The sequence below is a fragment of the Vipera berus genome (genome assembly GCF_964194415.1).
Source record: "Vipera berus genome assembly, chromosome: 2".
In the NCBI taxonomy this organism is placed as follows: Eukaryota; Metazoa; Chordata; class Lepidosauria; order Squamata; family Viperidae; genus Vipera; species Vipera berus.
Window position 1 is genome coordinate 102793320 of NC_138203.1, and position 19614 is coordinate 102812933.

At 45.7% G+C, this 19614-nt stretch overlaps 1 protein-coding gene across 1 annotated transcript; it reads right to left on the minus strand.

Moving 5' to 3' along the window:
- Nucleotides 1-34: 34 nt before the first annotated feature.
- Nucleotides 35-11926, minus strand: LOC308660946 (C-type lectin domain family 5 member A-like). The gene is made up of 6 exons (XM_081315593.1): nucleotides 11835-11926; nucleotides 5925-6094; nucleotides 3948-3998; nucleotides 3725-3861; nucleotides 1456-1559; nucleotides 35-363 (listed from the first exon to the last, which is right to left on the minus strand). Exons 2-6 carry the CDS (start codon nucleotides 6001-6003, stop codon nucleotides 255-257), a joined length of 480 nt encoding a protein of 159 aa, XP_081171719.1. The 5' UTR covers nucleotides 6004-6094; nucleotides 11835-11926; the 3' UTR covers nucleotides 35-254.
- Between the last annotated feature and the right edge of the window lie 7688 nt (nucleotides 11927-19614).

Below are 19614 nucleotides of genomic sequence, written 5' to 3' on the forward strand. Positions count from 1 at the left end.
ATAACAGCCATACTTCCTCTGGAATCCTTTATTTTTAAAGCAGCAATATAATACAGGCTGATATATTCACTCAAGGAGGAATTGGATCTAAAAATAGAATTCCATGTAACCTGAAGTAGGTTGGAAAGGAGTACTCACTCTAAATTTTAAATTGCATTACAGTAGATTCACTTTCTTATCAGGGCCAAAGCTTATGAACTGAGGATAGAATTCCAATTATATCTTGCTGTGAATTTCCATTGTTCAAAGAGTTTTTATACCTTCTCCTCACAAACGAAGCGGTTTAATTCAGAGCAAAATCTTGAGGTGGTGGAATTTAATCCAATTGTAGCACAGTCGTTTGTTTTATCTTGAATATTAAATCTATGTAGGGAAATGGAAAAAAGTCAGAACTTTATTTACAGGAAATGGAGCAGAGTAGTAATACTGCAGAATGTCAGCTGTAGAACAGAAACTTCATTTTTATATGGGAGCTGCAGAATAAGAATAAAATAAATATATATGCAAATGAAAAACTAGCAAGATTTCATAGAAATTCTTTATCACAGACATTTGAAATGTAGGCAATAAAAATACACATAATCTATCAAGATAACTAGGTTTTGTGAATATGCTTGCTGGCCTGACCAAGAGGCAGAGGATACGTTTTTCAGTTCACTCAATTCAGTCACGCAACCCACCAGGAGTCATGTGACTGGTTTTATCCTCTTTGGGACTTTTCAGACACAGATAGCCAGAGCTTATTGCAGAGAGCTCAAACCTCTGCTGGGAATTGAACTCATAGATTTTTGCATTTATATATACTGGACAGCAGTTGCCGGAAGAGATACCTGAGGCAGTATCTGAAAAAAGATATAAAGTTCATCTTCCAGTTATGGGTGAATTAATGCCTGAATATTTGTCATATACCTATTTGTCAAATCTAGTTAACCTGCACTCTTTTCTTTAGTCTATTATGTTTTTTGTGTGGGTTACTTCTACATTTAGGTTGCTTTTCCAATAGACCAGCACATCCATGGAATGATTACTCTATTGTATTACTTTCTCATACCCAAACATCTATCAATTCAAGGATCGACTTATCCACAGGTGGGCTTATCTGTGAGTATATACAATAATAATTTTTCCCACAACAATCCAGAATAGATCAATATTACTAGCCACAGGCAGGGAGAGCTGACCTATAGTGGTTTGTCAACTTCCCCTTCATTCCTTGTTAGCAGCAGACAAACTTTGAGTGAATATGTTGTCTCACTTTAAAAGTCAAAAGCTGCAGTGGACAGGATAATGGGTGCAGTCACATACAGAGTCGGGATTTTGGGAATTTTAAATGCTTTTCTTGAAGGCCAATCAAGATATTTATCCATGCTTGCTGCCAGATGCAGCCACCTGTCCACAGGTCGCCTACTCCTACTCTGTGTAAACAATAATGATCAGAAGTCTAATAAAACTTACATGCCAGGGTCAAACTTTGTGTTATCAATCCACCTCCACTGTCCAATGAATTTTTTCAGGCCAATGAAGTAATCTGCATTTTGTGTTCTGCTGTTCAGGAATGCCTGGATAGGATACACAGGATCAAAATGTTACAAAATACAGTGACATCAAATTCTGTTATGGACCTGCAAAGTATTTCTAGAATAAAGGAAAAGGACAGACTGTGGAAACCTACATTATTTGTATATTTGCATACAAATTGCATCAACAAACCATCCATCAACAAAGATGATACCTTATGCATTACAGATAGTCCTCGACTTACTTTAATTGAGTCCACAATTATGATTGTAAGTTGTAATGAGTTATCACATGACCTTGCCCAATTCTGTGATCTTCTTTGCAGTTGTTATTAAGAGAATGTGGCAGTTGTAAAGCAAACAACATAGTTGCTAAGTGAACTCTGTAGTTAAGCAAATCCACCTCTGGCTATAGGGTATTTTTTTGATATAAAATAGAAGAAAATGCTGGTTTCTGGCAAAAAGGTTTCAAATCACAGTCACATGACTGTAAAAGTTGTTGAGTGCCCAAAATACAGTCATGTGACTGTGGGGAGAGGAACCTTTAGAATTGGGTTATAAGTACCTTTTTCAGGATCATCATAAGTTTAGGTCTTTCTGTACAAAAGCTTCTATTTGAAATACATACAAGGGATTCCTTGTAGATTTCAATATAATATTGCTTTTAAGCTCTCTGGAATTGGGCCAATTAAATGCATACTCTTTAAGGAAGGAAAATAGAAACAAATTTGCATTAAACAAAATCAAAACAGGTCTACGAAAGAGAGAATTGAAAGCATTTTAATTTCAAGATCTTTCCCATACACACAGTATTTCTGAAAGTCATTTCCTTACAATAGTTGAAGAGAATGGTCTTCAAAATTGTCCTGTTCTACTTTTAAAATGTTTTAACACTAGTTATACTTCCACTTTTCCTCAACTCAAGGGGAAAAGAATAGAAATTTTAAAAAAATTACCTCACCAGCAGTTCAAAAAGATTTTTCTTATTGCTTTTTTCTAGGCTTAAACCCTGCAATTTGTGTAGCCATTTTTCAGAGGTAAAAATACCCTCTCACCTAAGGGAATAGTCGCCATGTTCTCTAAGGTCTAGAACAGCTTTTAAAACTAGTTTCATAATAGTTGCTTAATATCTGAAATGTTGCTGTTTCAAAACTTACCTCAAATACATATGTGTGTTTTTAAATTACTATTTTTCTTTTCCTGAGCTACGTTCTTTTCACAGGTCTTTCGTCTTTAAAATAGGTCCAGAGGTGCACCATTACATTGTTTTTTTCTGATTACCTGAGGTAATTTTATCTCATCTGACTGTAAAAATGATGAAACAAGGCACTGTTGGAATTTAAAAAGTGAAAAAATAGTACAGCTAGTCCTTGACTTACAACAGTTCATTTAATGATGGTTTGAAGTTACAACGTCACTGAAAAAATGATTTATGACCACTTTTCACACTTACATTCATTGCAGCATCCCCATGGTCACATGATCAAAATTCAGACACTTGGCAACCAACTCATATTTATGACAGTTGCAGTGTCCTGCATGTGATCGATCACCTTTTGAGACCTGACAAGCAAAGTCAATGGGGAAACCAGTTTCACTTTAACAACCATGTTACTAACTTACCAACTGCAGTGATTCACTTTAAAATTGTGGCATAAAATGGGCAAAACTCATTTAACAATTTAACAAACAAACAGAAGTTTTGGACTCAGTTGTGGTCATAAGTTGAGGACTATCTATACTTCAGAGACAGAAATAATATTTTGAAAAAATGCTTCAGACCCCAATTATATACTTTGCTAGCTGTTGCCAAAGTAACTCTGGACAGATTTTCTTAAACTGAACTAAAGTCAAACAGGCACGAGCAAAAGGAAGGCTTAAGGCTTTGCTGCAACTGTGCCCAGATTTCCATTTAAAGCTAAGTTGTTTGCCCGGGGAGGGGGACAGTTACACATTATTTTATGAAAGTGTAATCAAATTTAAAAGTCCCAAAATACTTGCTATTTTTTTTGGTTTACTATCCCAGATTGTTGGGGGCAATTAAGCTGACTTTGTAATAATGCCGCTTGGGGTGTGTGTGAAAGCCCTAATAAGCAGGCATATACATAGAATGAAGGCTACTGCTAAGCTTGTAAGCCGCCCTGAGTCTTTGGAGAAGGGCGGGATATAAATGGAATTAAAATAAAATAAATAAAATAAATACTCACCAGTTCTGCTTTGTTGGTGATAACAGCAAGATGAGAATTTAACTGGGCACATTCTTTTTTGCTCTCGTCCCATGTTTTTTGCACAGTAGAAAAGTAGTAGCACTTCCCTTCATACAGAGTCCACCTTAAGGGGCATCCTAAAGAATATGGGAAAATGGCTTCAGTGCACCCCAGGGAGGAGCATTCCCTTTTTCCCTGGTGGGCATTCTCATTGCAAACTCACTGGTTTTTCCTGGTGAGGTGATTTTGGGAACTTCTGAGAAGATCTGTGAAACTGAATACAGATGATTCTTAATGTAAGCAAGCATTTAAAAAGCTATCAAGGTCATTCACAAAAAAATGCTCACTAAATTCAAGCCCACCTACTTCCTCCCAGCTATATTATCCTTCTCATATAGAAAGTGAGAATTTGCTTTCATGATACATAAAGTCTTCCCATGCTAGTTAAAAGACTGATGGAAATGATGTATAACTTGTTCTAACAGAGCATTGAGGTTTGAATACGATTTAATATACTGTACAGGTGAAACTCGAAAAATTAGGATATCGTGCAAAAGTTCATTTATTTCAGGAATGCAACTTAAAAGGGGAAACTAATATATGAGATAGACTCATTACATGCAAAGCAAGATAGTTCAAGCTGTGATTTGTCATAATTGTGATGATTATGGCGTACAGCTCATGAAAACCCCAAATCCACAATCTCAGAAAATTAGAATATTACATGCAATCAATAAAACAAGGAGTGTGCATAGAACAATATCGGACCTCTGAAAAGTATAAGCATGCATATGTACTCAGTACTTGGTTTGGGCCCCTTTTGCAGCAATTACTGCCTCAATGCAGCGTGGCATGGAAGCTATCAGCCTGTGGCACTGCTGAGGTGTTATGGAAGACCAGGATGCTTCAATAGCGGCCTTCAGCTCTTCTGCATTGTTCGGTCTCATGTCTCTCATCTTTCTCTTGGCAATGCCCCATAGATTATGGGGTTCAGGTCAGGCGAGTTTGCTGGCCAATCAAGCACAGTAATCCCACAGCCATTGAACCAGGTTTTGGTGCTTTTGGCAGTGTGGGCAGGTGCCAAGTCCTGCTGGAAAATGAAGTCAGCATCCCTATAAAGCTCGTCTGCGGAAGGAAGCATGAAGTGTTCCAAAATCTCCTGGTAGATGGCTGTGTTGTCCCTGGACTTAATGAAGCACAGTGGACCAACACCAACAGATAACATGGCTCCCCAAATCAACACAGACTGTGGAAACTTCACACTGGACGTCAAGCATCTTGCATTGTGTGCCTCTCCATTCTTCCTCCAGACTCTGGGTCCTTGGTTTCCAAATGAGATGCAAAAGTTGCTCTCATCAGAAAAGAGGACTTTGGGCCACTGAGCAACAGACCAGGTGTTTTTCTTTAGCCCAGGTAAGACGCTTCTGACATTGTTTGTTGTTCAGGAGCGGCTTGACAAGAGGAATACGACATTTGAAGCCCATGTCCAGGATCCATCTCTGTGTGGTGGCTCTTGATGCATTGACTCCAGCCTCAGTCCAATCCTTGTGAAAGTCCCCAACACTTTTGAATGGCCTTTTCCTGACAATCCTCTCCAGGCTGCGGTCATCCCTGCTGCTTGTGCACCTTTTTCTTCCACACTTTTCCCTTCCACATAACTTTCTATTAATGTGCTTTGATACAGCACTTTGGGACATCCAACTTCTTTTGCAATTACCTTTTAAGGCTTTCCCTCCTTATGGAGGGTGTCAATGATGGTTTTCTGCACAACTGTCAGGTCAGCAGTCTTCCCCATGATTGTGATTCCTACTGAACCAGACTGAGAGACCATTTAAAGGCTCAGGAACCCTTTGCAGGTGTTATGGCTTAATTAGCTGATTAGAGTGGGACACTTTGAGCCTAGAATATTGCACCTTTTCACAATATTCTAATTTTCTGAGATTGTGGATTTAGGGTTTTCATGAGCTGTATGCCATAATCATCACAATTATGAGAAATCACGGCTTGAACTATCTTGCTTTGCATGTAATGAGTCTATCTCATATATTAGTTTCCCCTTTTAAGTTGCATTACTGAAATAAATGAACTTTTGCACGATATTCTAATTTTTTGAGTTTCACCTGTAATAAAAGGAAGCATTATTAATCATTATTCTCCAAAATTAGAAGATTGATAATAAAAAAGTCAATGTAATACATACTATATGTAAAGAACAAAGAAGTGCCTATTAGCTTAATGGCCAAAGTTGGTACTAGTGTACTGATGAGTTTCCAATTCATATTAGTTTGTATTTTAGATGCAAAACACCAAGATATTTTCCTTTTGCATGCAGACTGAAATCTTCAGTTATGACTCAGGCTTTTCTTGAATCTGAAATATAAAGTGAGCAATGTAAGATTAAATACAGTATAGGACTTAGTATTACAAGGTCAGCTAAATATTACTAAGTTAGTAAATGGAAACCAAGATGTTTACTTAGTAAGTTGATAATGACTGCATGCAGAATATGAATTGTACAATTTCTGAACTTCCTTTTCCAATTAGTTTATTCCAGGTTTATTGTTTTCTGTATAGTTGATGAACAGAAATGTACAAGACTTAGGGTTATTCTTCAAAAAAGTTACTGAGGAATAGTGTGCATTTCTCCAGGTTTTGACTCAGCAAAAAAGTACGGTACACCTGTTTAAATTTTGTGGCCACCATAGCCCTATTCTGCCTCAGTAACAAGGTCAGCAATGGGGTAGGGAAGGGTGGGATAAGCATAGGCAAATCCCTGGGAAGGAAGCTCCAGTCACCTTCCAGATGGCCTAAGTGACCTGATTTCTGAAATGCAGCAGTGTACCTGACCCTCAAGGCTGCAGAGTAGTTGCAGGCATGGAGGACAGAAAAACAACAACAACCCATAGCTCTACAGCACTAGACCCCATTTCTTTTATATCTCTCCAAAATGAGATTGTCTGCTGCCTTCCCCCCTCCCCCTACAACTTGCTCTTCTTTCATTATGTGTGTTTGTGTTGGATGGGGAGAAAGTGAGCTACTTGCCCCAACCAACTGGCCTTAAACCAGCCCAGTGTGGAGAAAAACAGGCTTCTTGACAAGCAGCTCCAACCACAGCTTGTAATATTGGAGACTCCATCATCCTGACCTGCCAAGCTGCAGGATGTGCTGCCATTTGGGAAGGCCACACCTAGTAGGCAATGCCCTTTCAAGGTCTTGTTCTTGAAAGGTCATTGCCCTTTTTCTTCTTGTTATCACCTTTCTGAATGAGGTTCAAGCCAAGAAAGCCACAATTGCCAGACATAGGCTTTAATAGTTTTTTGCTCATCAATGGAAACCCTTAGGCATGGTTCCAAGCCAGAGGGCAAAGGATGTCATGCAGAAAGGAGGCATTCTTTGAGGGAATCCCACAGGTAACCCTGCCTATATGTCCCCAGTCTCACAACTGCCTTTTTCATCGCAAAATCCGTCTTTCCTCTTCCTCCCCAACCCCCACCCATCTTCTGCCTCATCTCATTGTTTCCTTTCTCAATGACGTGGTTATGTGTTAAGCAAGCCCTCCCTTTCCTCCATTCTTCATGTCTTGTTCCACTGTGGCTGGTTGTTACAGGAAGCATGCTTCCTCTCTTCTTCCTACCCTAGCCAGATTTGCTGAGCTATAGAATTGTGGTTTTTGACAAGCACACACTCCTACATCCAACCACAGAGTGGAAGGAACAGGAAAGCTGGGGGAGAAAATGACAAAAATGAAGTAGGGAGAGAAGACAGACTGAGATGGGGTTTGCCAATGAACCAAAGTCATTGACAGTGTCTTCTCTCCCAGCAAAACAAGTTAAACCAAACCAAACCAAACCAAACCAAACGAAACCCATGCACATACTTATACATGTGTCCAGTCTCTCTGGAAACCCTTGCCCAATGCCAGGCAATTGAATGGGAAAGAACATGTTCAAGCAGCCTCAAGTGCCAGTAAAAATCTGGGCACATCCCTGTGCCTATTCATCTCTCAGCACCTCATCAAGCAACTGTAGCAGCTCAAGCCCATGACCAAAGTTTTATCAGGAGAAGAACAGCTTTAAAACTGGAACAGTTAAATAGGAAATTAAACTGCCTCCACTGTGTGATTGCTTAAATTCTTATGTCATGAGGACCTGTATTACAAAACCAGTTGTTAAGGAGAGGAGATTAAGCCTTTAATATATATAGGAGTCAACTGTCAACAAAAAAGCGTATAGTCAAGGCTATGGTCTTCCCAGTTGCAATGTATGGCAGTGAAAGTTGGACCATAAAAAAGGCTGAGCGCCAAAGAATTGAGGCCTTTGAACTATGGTGCTGGAGAAGACTCCTGCAAGTCCCTTGGACTGCAAGGTGTTCAAACCGGTCAGTCCTAGAGGAGATCAACCCTGACTGCTCTTTAGAAGGCCAGATCCTGAAGCGGAAACTCAAATACTTTGGCCACCTAATGAGAAGGAAGGACTCACTGGAGAAGAGCCTAATGCTGGGAAAGATTGAGGGCAATAGAAGAAGGGGACGACAGAGAATGAGGTGGCTGGATGGAGTCACTGAAGCAGTAGGCGTGAGCTTAAATGGACTCCAGAAGATGGTAGAGGACAGGAAGGCCTGGAGGAACATTGTCCATAGGGTCGCGATGGGTCGGACACGACTTCGCAGCTAACAACAACATAGGAGTCAAGCAAAAGGAGTGTGATTAATTCCTTATGTTGTATATGGTCCAGTGTTATAGTTACAGCTATTTCAGGGATCAAGTGACCATATGGTATCTACTTTATTTATTTATTTATTATTGGGACTTATATGCCGCCCTATCTCCCGAAGGACTCAGGGCGGCTAACAACAATAACGTACAATAAATACAGAAGTTAAAATAAAAATTAAAATTAAAGGCCCCTGTAGAATAAATAAAAATTAAAATAAATTAAAAATTAGAGTTAAAAATTAAAAACCTAATTAAAATCCCTGTCAGTCCAGGTCAGCCTGGTGGAAAAGGAGTGTTTTGAGGCCGTGGCGAAAGGACTGGAGATCTGGGGCCATCCGAAGCTCAGGGGGGAGCTGGTTCCATAGGGCTGGTGCTCCCACAGAGAAGGCTCTCCCCCTGGGGGTTGCCAGCCGACATTGTCTAGCCGACGGTACCCTGAGGAGGCCTTCTCTGTGTGAGCGTACTGGGCGATGGGAAGTCGTTCCCGGCAGCAGATGGTCCTGCAAGTATCCCGGGCCTAAGCCATGTAGGGCTTTAAAGGTAATTACCAGCACCTTAAATCTCACCCGGAGGACAACCGGTAACCAATACAGGGGTGTAATATGGGAGTATCGGGGTGCTTCCATCACTACCTGTGCAGCCGCCTCTGCACCAGCTGAAGCCTTCGGGTGGTCTTCAAGGGCAGCCCCATCTAAAGAGCATTGCAGTGATCTATACGGGAGGTAACGAGTGCGTGGGTGACTGTACGTAGAGCATCTCGGTCCAGAAAGGGGCGCAACTGGCGTACCAGGCGAACCTGGGCAAATGCCCCCCTAGCCACGACTCCAATATGATTTTCAAAACTGAGTTGTGAATCCAGGAGGATGCCTAGATTGCGTGCTCTATCAACGGGAGGTAACTTCTCTCCTCCTATAACCAAAGATGGAATCTCTTGGACTAAACGAGATGCCGGTATGTAAAGCCACTCAGTCTTGGCCGGGTTGAGTCGGAGCCTGTTCTTTCCCATCCAAATCTGTACCGTTCCAGGCAACGGGAAAGCACATCGAGGGCATCACTGGGTTGGTTTGGGGTGGAGATGAAAAGCTGGGTATCATCAGCATATTGATGATACCTTACCCCGAAGCCACGGATGATCTCTCCCAACAGCCTCATATAGATGTTGAACAGGAGAGGCAAGAGTACCGACCCTTGAGGCAACCCACAGCTAAGGGGCCTAGGGGTTGGCCTCTGCCCCCCTGCCAACACCGTCTGCGAACGGCCCGAGAGGTAGGAGGAGAACCACCGCAAAACGGTGCCTCCCACTCCCAACCCCTCAAGACGACGCAGCAAGATACCGTGGTCGATGGTATCAAAAGCTGCTGAGAGATCTAATAGGACCAGGACAGAGAAATAACCCCTATCTCGGGCCTGCCAGAGATCATCCACCAGTGCGACCAATGCTGTCTCCGTGCTGTACCCGGGCCTGAAACCCGATTGGTATGGATCTAGATACTCAGTTTCCTCCAGGACCAAAGGGAGGTGCCGTGCCACCACGGTCTCAACAACCTTCGCAAGAAAGCGAAGGTTGTAGACAGGGCGAAAGTCATTTAAAATAGCTGGATCCAATGCAGGTTTCTTAAGGAGGGGCCTTACCACCGCCTCTTTCAAGGCGGCAGGGAAGTACCCTTCACTCAGTGAGGCATTGATAACTGCTAGGAGCCAGCCTTGTGTAACCTCCCGAGATGCATAGACCAGCCAGGAGGGACACGGGTCCAGCAGACATGTGGCGGCACTTAATTTCCCCATGATCCTGTCCACTTCATCCAGAGTCACAGGATCAAACTCTTCCCAAATGTTCTCGGCCAGACCCATCGTTTTCCTCTCATCAGATACTGCCCAGTCAGAGTCCAGACCAGCCCGAATCTGAGCAATTTTGTCCACCAGATATTTACTAAATTTCTTGACCCGTCCTCGTAAGGGGTCCTCTCCCGTCCCTTGATTTAAAAGGGAGCGGGCCACCCTAAACAGGGTGGCTGGGCGGTTATCTGCGGACGCAAGGAGTGTGGTGAAGTAAGCACGCTTTGCCACCTCCATTGCCACAAGATAAGATCTAGAAAAGGATCTTAACTGTGTTCGGTCAGACTCAGACCGACTGGTTCTCCAAATGCTCTCTAGGCCCCTTCTCCAGCGTTTCATCTCCCGCAGGTCCTTGGAGAACCAAGGAGCAAGCCGGGACCTGCGCCGGGTCAGAGGCCGCAAAGACACAACACGGTCGAGAGCCTCCGAAGCAGCCTGTTGCCAGGCATTAACTAAGGCCTCGACCGGGCTGTGGGAGAGGGAGGTAGGAATCAATCCAAGCACCGTCTGGAACCTATCTGGGTCCATCAGGTGCCTGGGGCGGAACCATCTGGTCGGTTCTGCCTCCCGGCAGCGGGGGGTGATGTGATGGAGGCCCAACCGCAGGAGATAATGGTCTGTCCATGAAAGGGGTTGAGATGTTGGAGTAACCCCCCCCCAGACCATTAAGCCACTGCCCAGAGATAAAAATAAGATCAGGCGTGTTTCCCCCCTCGTGAGTCGGGTCCTGAATAATTTGGGTCAGGTCCATGGCCATCATGGAAGCCATGAACTCTCGGGCCACCTCCGATGCACTGCCCAGGGAAGGCAGATTAAAATCTCCCAGAACCATAAGTCTGGGAAATTCAACCGCCAATCCCGAGAGGGCGTCAAGTAGCCCGGGCAGGGCCGTTGCTACGCAGCTTGGAGGGAGGTATGCAAGCAACAGGCCCAACTGACCACCAGGACCCCATCTCAAGAGGAGGGACTCACATCTGTCTATTTGAGGGGCAGTGGCCTCCTGTGGACGGAGGGTCTCTCTAATAACGACCGCCACACCACCTCCCCTACCCTGAGCCCGAGGTTGATGCAGCACACGGAAACCTGGAGGGCATAAATCAATCAGAGGGACTCCTCCCTCCGGGTCCAACCAAGTTTCCGTGATGCATGCCAGGTCTGCGTCCTCCTCCTCGATCAAATCATGGATAAGGGGAGCTTTATTCACTTGCCACATTGTTGTTGATGGTGAGGAACCAGTCCCAGTTAGAAGGGCAGACAAGAAGAGGAGAAGGAACAATTCTAAATTAGCATCACAAACATAAAGAGCTACTGAAACCCTGTACTTAAATAGGCAAATCCATCCATGTTACATTCAAATCCATTATGTCATGTGCTGGAATTTGTTAACAAATTATAAATCTAATCCAATCAAATTGTCCCTCATTCCATTCTGAATGGAAGAATTACATATCCATGTCAAGTCAATTGAACATGAATCCCAAAGAAATCTCTGGAATCTGAGTCATGATTAATTGTTATAAACTGATCTGGGTTAGAGAAAAAGAAACAAAATAAGCTTACTTGAGAGCAGATGAGATACTGCCTCTGTTTTCTTCCACAGCAGGCCATAGAATTCTTTCTCTCTGTGCCTAAGAAGACTTAATTATGCCATTTCTCCCTTAAGGGAGTCTTACTTCCTTTTCTCATTTGCTTCACTTGGACCGTGTTTCACTTCTTCATTTCTTCATATTGCTGTGGAAATTTTCTCAGCTGGTTAGACTACGCAGCTGCCTTATCTACGTTCATATAACATCACTGTTGAGAATATAATCGGAAGAGTGCGTTTTGTTCTCCTCCTCCCATTTTAACCTCACAATAATCACCTGTGAGGCGATTTGGGCTCAGAGAAGAAAAATGACCCGAGTGAACTTTATGGATATTTGGAGATCTGAACTTGGTCCTGATCAGCTTTTCGAAGGTCAGGGTTTATTTAGCTTCTGTCTAAATGTTAGAAAGATGTCAGTTTAAGATAGATGGCTGAAACAGGGAGGAATTGCTGTGCCATCCCAAGAAAAGATGCAGGTAAAAATAGTCTTGGTATTGTCTTTATTGTGTAGTGGGTCCGACGCAAGGAAGAGACGCCAGCCGGAGTACGTGTTCAGCTCTTTATTGGAAGGGGGGTAGCGTACTGGGGAATGAGGGTTACCTGACCTCCTTAAATACCTAGCCAGGTAAGCGGACAGCCAATGGGGTTGGCCCTAGGTTCCCCGCCGAAACTGGGTTTCCCGCCAAAACCGTTCAGGCCAACACCCCCTGGTGGCTGTTGCTATGCAGGTGCCTGCATACATAACACCCCTTCCCCCTTAGAGAAGAACCACATAACAACGATAAACAATTTGCAACTAGCTACATAACTATATACACTGTGTGTCAAATGCAAGGCAACTGTGTGGTGGTCACTTGCACACATAGCCCGCCAAGTAGGCAGGTGTCCTGTGGGGCCGGGTGAACCATCTGGGTGTGGCTTGGCCCTGGGCTTGGACAGCCGGTTCTTGAGGCCTCTGTGCTGGGTTGAGCAGAGCTGGGTTCAGGAGGCCCGCCTCCTCTGGTTCCTGTTCTATGTTGTTTCCGGTTGGGCTGACCTCCCCTGGGGTGTGGCTATCCTGTTGGGCGTGTGTGGTGCACTCAGGGACCCTTCCTCTGAGCTGGTCGATGTGTCGCCTTATGTGTCTGTCCCCCTCCACCCCCAGGATGTAAGAGAGGGGACCGTCTCAGCTGCTACTCGGTCCGGGTGTAAGTGGTCCAGCTTGGTGATGAGATGCCATCCCCATCGAAGTTCTGCTGGGCTCTTTCCGGTAGCAACGCATGGTGTAGTGTGTTGGGCGAGTAGGAATTTTGCCAGTCTGTAATGCCAGTCCCCGCTAATGATGTGCCGGAGTGCGTCTTTGGTCGTCCTTACCATCTGTTCAGCTTGCCCGTTGGTCGATGGATGGAAGGGTGCGGAGGTGGCGTGCCTAATCTAGTTCGCCTTCAAGAACGCCTGGAAATCATTAGCGGTAAACTGAGGCCCGTTATCAGACACAATTACATCGGGGAGGCCGTGTGTGGCAAAGAGAGCTCTGAGCACCTGGATTGTCCTCCCCGAGGTCATGTTGGGAACAGGGACTACCTCCAGCCAATTGGAGTGGCTGTCCACTACTACTAAGAACAGTTGGCCCTGAAATGGCCCCGCATAGTCAATGTGGATGCGGGACCAGGGGGTGTGTGTGTCCTCCCACCTGTGCACGGGTGCGTGTGGAATCTCTGGCCTGGATCTTTGGCACGTGTAACAGGCCTTGACCCGTTCCTCAATGTCCTTGTCCAGCCCTGGCCACCAGAGGTAGCTTCTGGCCAGAGCCTTTATCCTAACCACCCCTGGGTGTCCCTCGTGTAAGGAGTCCAATACCCTGCCCCATACTGCGGTGGGAATGATGACCCTGCTTCCCCAGAGGAGGCAACCCCTGTGCATGGAGATCTCGTTGCACCTGGTGAAAAAGGCCTAGAACTCAGGCCCCAGGGACTTGTCCTGCCACCCTGTGCAAACCCATGAGTGTACCCTGCTCATGATGTTGTCGGTGGCTGTGTTGCTGGCAATGTCCTTGGCATGGAGTGGGCATTCTGCTAGCTCCTGCAGTGCTAGGATCTGTGTGGCTGGTGCTGGGTCTGGATCAGGGGTGTCTATGGGTAACCTACTTAGACCGTCTGCGTGGCCCATCTCCTTCCCTGGCTTGTGCACCAGCTTGCAATTGTAGGCTGCAAGGAAGATGGACCACCGGAGCATTCTGGGGGACAGAATTTGGGGCGTCTGCCTGTCCGTTGTGAACAGACCTAGGAGTGGTTTGTGGTCCATGTAGACAGTGAACTCCCTGCCATACAGATAATCGTGGAATTTTTTGATTCCCGCCACGATTGCCAGGGCTTCCCTGTCGATTTGGGCGTAGTTTCTTTCTGCTCCAGACAGCATCCTGGAATAGTAGGCTATGGGAATTTGCAACCCATTGGGCTCAAGGTGACTGAGTACTGCGCCCACACAGGCTGCACCCTGTGTGCCTTGTTGTCGCAGCCCCACCACCTTGTTGTCGCAGCCCCACCACCTCCGCCTCGGCTCTGTGAGTACGGGCCACGTCCTCGAACTGCGTCCGCAGTGACTCCAGGAACAACCCAGGCGTCTACCCGGAATCCCAAGAATTCTGTGGAGGGAACACCTATACTGCACCTATACGATGCATATGGGCTTTGTCTCGATGAAATGGGTTACTGTGGACTTATCTGACAGTAGTGCCTTTAAAGCCCTGAAGCTTTGGTCGTGGGCGGGAGTCCAGACCCATGCTGCCTGCTTGTCCAGTAGCCTGTGGAGTGGCTCTGCAATGGCTGCCTTGTGTGGAAGGAATGCGTGGTAGAAGTTCAGCAGGCCCAGGAATGCCTGTAGCTCTGCCTTGTTCTTGGGTGTGGGTGCTAGTTTGATGGCCCTCACCTTAGACTCTGTGGGGTGGATTCCCCAGGCGTCTACCCGGAATCCCAAGAATTCTGTGGAGGGAACACCTATACTGCACTTCTCCCTCTTGAGTTTGAGGCCAGCTGTACGCAGACTGGACAGTACCTCCCTGAGCCTACCTGCCAGCTCTTCTGCTGATGCTCCTGCAATCAGGATGTCATCAAAATAGGGGCAGACTCCTGGGATGCCCCTGAGTGTCTTCTCCATAACTTCCTGGAAGATGCCAGGAGCATCGCTGACCCCAAACTGCAGCCTGTTCACCTGGAACGCTCCCCTGTGTGTCACTATGGTTTGAATGTCAGCTGTTGCCCTGGTAACCATGAGTTCCTGGTACGCCTGCGTAAGATCGAGCCTTGCAAAGATGGCACCGCCTTGGAGGGAAGCGAGAATGTGGCTGACCGTGGGGACCAGGTAAGCATGCGGGTTCAGGGCGCGGTTCACCGAACACTTGTGGTCGGCGCAGATCCTTATTTCCCCGTTGGATTTGAGGGGGGTGACGATTGGGGTTTCCCACTCCCCCCTTCTACGGGCTCTAATATTCCCTGGGCCACCAGCTTATCCAGTTCGCGCTCAATTTTGTGTTTGAGCGCGAAGGGGACTCGCCGCGGCCGGACCCTAACGGGGAGAACGTTCAAGTTAAGCTTGAACGAAATGGGGGCCCCTGTGTACCTGCCCAGCGTCCCATCAAAGACGTCTGCGAACTCCTTGCAGACGGCCTCGACAGAGTCCCCCTGGATCCGGTGGATCCCGGAGACTGTGATTCCCAGGGCCTCGAACCAGTCTAGGCCGACCAGGCTGGCCTGCCAGCCCTCTACCACTACAACCTCCAGGTGCTCTTCGCGACCCATAAACCCCACCGAGACGGTAGCCTCCCCCTTTACCTTGACCGGTGAATTCTGAAAATCGGTCAGGGTTAAATTTGTAGGCCATGATTTAATCCGCTGCTTGCTCCGGCTATTTATGTAGTTAAGGGTCTCGTCTAAAATGATCGGGACCACTGATCCGGAGTCAAGCTCCATGCTGCAAGGGACGCCTTGCAAGCGGATTGTTAGTCTAATTTTGGGTTTGAGCAGCCGGCAGCTATCCGTGTGGTTAATGGCCAGCCGGCTCTCAACATAGCCAATTCGCGTTTTGGTCGGGGCCCCAGTACCTTCGAACGGCGATTCCTCCGGTTGCAGCTCGTGGATCTCCTCTCGGGCGCGGCGGCTACGATAGACCACGGCTATGTGGCCTGTTTTCTTGCAGGCCCAACATGTGGCCAACCGGAACTTACAGAGGCTGCGCACGTGGTTCCCACCACACCCTGCGCACTTCTGAGGGTTGGCAGCGTTGCTGGGAGGCCTGGGCCTGTCTGGGCGTCTGACTCGCTGGTCGGGGATCGACTTCCGCTGGAGGAGGTCGATGCTCTGGTCGTCCTCGGCTGTGGCAACCTGCTGGTGGATGCTGGCCGCCTGGCTGCTGGCCCGGGTCTCCTGGACTGCTTGGATGGCCCCGCAGGCTGCTTCGTGGGCCAGGATGGGGTCTTCGGCTTTCTGGAGCGAAACCTCCTCTCTCTCGAACAGGCGCTCTTGCAGCCGTCTGTCTCATAGGCCGCAAATCAACCGGTCCCATAGCCGCTCCTCCAAGTTCCAAAACTTGCGGGCGACGGCGGCTTCCCGTAGGGCGGTGAGGAATTTGGCACCGGACTCGTCGGGGCACTGGTCCCTTTTTTTGAACTGCGACCTCGCGGCCACTTTGGAGCGCCGGGGCCTGAAGTGGGCATTGAGCTTGGCCACGAGGTCCCGGTACGCGACGGTGTTGATGGCCTCTGGGGCGAACAGGTTCATGGCGATCTCCAGGAGTGCTGGTCCCCCGATGCAGAGTAGGGCTGCCGCCTTTGCGCCGTCCTCCGAGATGTGATTGAACTGCATGTACAGTTCGGCGTGAGCCAGGTAACGGGCCTATGTCTCAGGGTGGCGGGTGTCAAATTCGCGGGGTTGTCCGGCTCTTGCCATCGTGGTGTTGGTTCGGGTCTCGAGTCGCGGATGCGATGGTCCGGTCGGCTGGCGGTCGTGTGGGGGGGGGAAGAAGGAAGGAAAATGCCTTTCCTTTCAGCTCGCGGAGCGTTCCCCCAGTGACTTCAGCTCCTTGTCGGCAGCAATCCCATCCTCGTCGCCACTATTGTGTAGTCTGTAGTGGGTCCAACGCAAGGAAGAGACGCCAGCCGGAGTACGTGTTCAGCTCTTTATTGGAAGGGGGGTAGCGTACTGGGGAATGAGGGTTACCTGGCCTCCTTAAATACCTAGCCAGGTAAGCGGACAGCCAATGGGGTTGGCCCTAGGTTTCCCGCCGAAACTGGGTTTCCCGCCAAAACTGTTCAGGCCAACGCCCCCTGGTGGCTGTTGCTATGCAGGTGCCTGAATACATAACAGTCTTGGTCAAAATAGTCAGGACAAAATAGGGCGGATGCAGTGAAAATATAGCATATATGATAGCATATAATATATATTGATGTGCTGGCAAGAGAAAGTGAATCATACAGGAGACAATTCAGCAAAAACAAAACAAAACAAAAAACCCCTCCCCATTTGGATTGAGTGGCAGCTGTTTCAATAATGAAGCAATTGAACATTTGTATTTATTAAACATCTACATCTGTGCATGTCCATCTAGATATAATTCAATCTTCATGCACAAATTGGGGTGAGGGACAGCAGAGGGACTGATTGCTTTAATGGTGAACCTACAACTTCAATAGGAAAGTCAGTGCTTTTTTTGTAAAAGAAAAAGGTGCCGGAACTCACACATGTAGCCTTGCCTACCCTACAAGGTTCCATCCAAAAAAGGTGCCGGAAGTCCGTTCTGAGCGTTCTATGAGAAAAAAAGCCCTGAGGAAAGTATTTTTTTATAGAAGAGCACAGGCCCAGCCTGCCCCCTAGTGATTCTGCCTTCAAACTAGTCATTAGGAAAGCAACTTCCAAGTACACTAAAGAAGACAGAAACATTTGCATGTACCAGAAAAAAAAATCATGTTGGATTGTCATAATCAGGCATCTGCCTTTTTAAAAAACAAAGTCTTAATCAGATGACATTTTCTTATTCTAAACATGTATATTCAAAAATATACTAATAATATATTATAATTTGTTGGACAATAAGTTATTTTGTTGGCGAAATATGAAAGTAAATCTTGTAATTACAACATTTACAAAGTAATTATTATTAAAGATCTTAAAATTACTGCTATTAATATATTGGATTTTGGAAATTTTAAGAAAAATTATAAATGCTCTTGGGCTATTTCATTCCTATTGCAAAAAAAAAATAAATGCAATTTTTGTTTTGTTTTTACCAAACTAATTAGACATTATTATATATTTTAATTCCACTTTTTTCTAGTAGATTTTATTGCTAATGATACAGTAAATGCCAAACCCAATCCTTTGCTTCACATTTCAAAAAGTTCAAAGAATTTCCATTTCTATAATATTCAATATTCTATTGCATTATTACTAATCATTTTCTCTGTTTTAATATACTTAATTACAGTATGTGTTGGGTTCACATATAACTTTATTTAACTGAAGACAAGGTGAAAACATCTCCTTGGTGGGTTCAGTATTCTGCAGTGTGTTTAAACATGAAAGAAAGAAACAGAGATCTACAATTTAAGGAGCAACCCTGTTTATCATTTTCACCCTGAAATATGCAACCAAGTATACTGATCGTCCTCTGAGAATATGTCTTTCCTTATAACTGGATTCCAAGGAGTACTGAAACAAGAGTTCCCAGGTGTAATTCTAATCAAACCCACCCTCTCCATTTGCATATCCCCACTAGAAATCACAATGTATTGCTTTCTTTCTCTGAGACTTCAAACTGGATTTGCTCCATAATGAGCCTTGGTGGAGCAGTGGGCTAATGCCTCCTTAAGTAACACCAGCTGCCTGCAATTAGTGCAGGTTCGCATCCCACCAGGCTCAAGGTTGACTCAGCCTTCCATCCTTCCGAGGTAGGTAAAATGAGGACCCAGATTGTTGGGGGCAATTAAGCTGACTTTGTAATAATGCCGCTTGAGGGTGTGTGTGAAAGCCCTAATAAGCAGGCATATATACATAGAATGAAGGCTACTGCTAAGCTTGTAAGCCGCCCTGAGTCTTCGGAGAAGGGCGGGATATAAATGGAATTTTAAAAAAATAATAATAATATATTACTTCCCAGTTACTGAATTGACTATCACAGTCTGAAAGCCATGGGACAATTAGAGGCATGATTTTTGCCATTTAATAGCAAGTTGGGCAGTCCTAAATGCTGGAACTGTCCTGCAGAAAACCATGCACATAACTGCTTGAGCAATATCAATTCCCCAGGTAAGGCAGAAAGGCTTTGATGCTGAATGTTGATGTGACCCTTTCACCTGATATCCCTACATGCATAACAGAGTGGGGGGGGAAATACCAATGAATAGGCAAATGAAATACAACAGACTAGCAATGTATTAAGAGCAGACAGCAACATTCAAAATTAAGAAATTGTTTTGTAGTCTTCCCTAACAAGATTCTTCCAGATGAGTTAGGCCAGTTCCCACAACTCCATGACAGCATGGCATCATCCAGCTTGGGGAAAACTGCTTGACAAGTCCTCTTCCTTGGGCAAATCATTTCTTGTTTCAGTTGTGGATGTTATTACTGTAGGTTATCCCAGACTCCTTTCTAATGGTCTTCTAATAAGGGCTTCATCCAGTGGTGGGATTCAAACAACTGGTTCTCTTTGTGGATGCCGCTTCCAGAAGTCCATTCTGGGCCTGGGCAACAAAAAAATAGCTACCGGTTCTGCTGAACTGGTGCA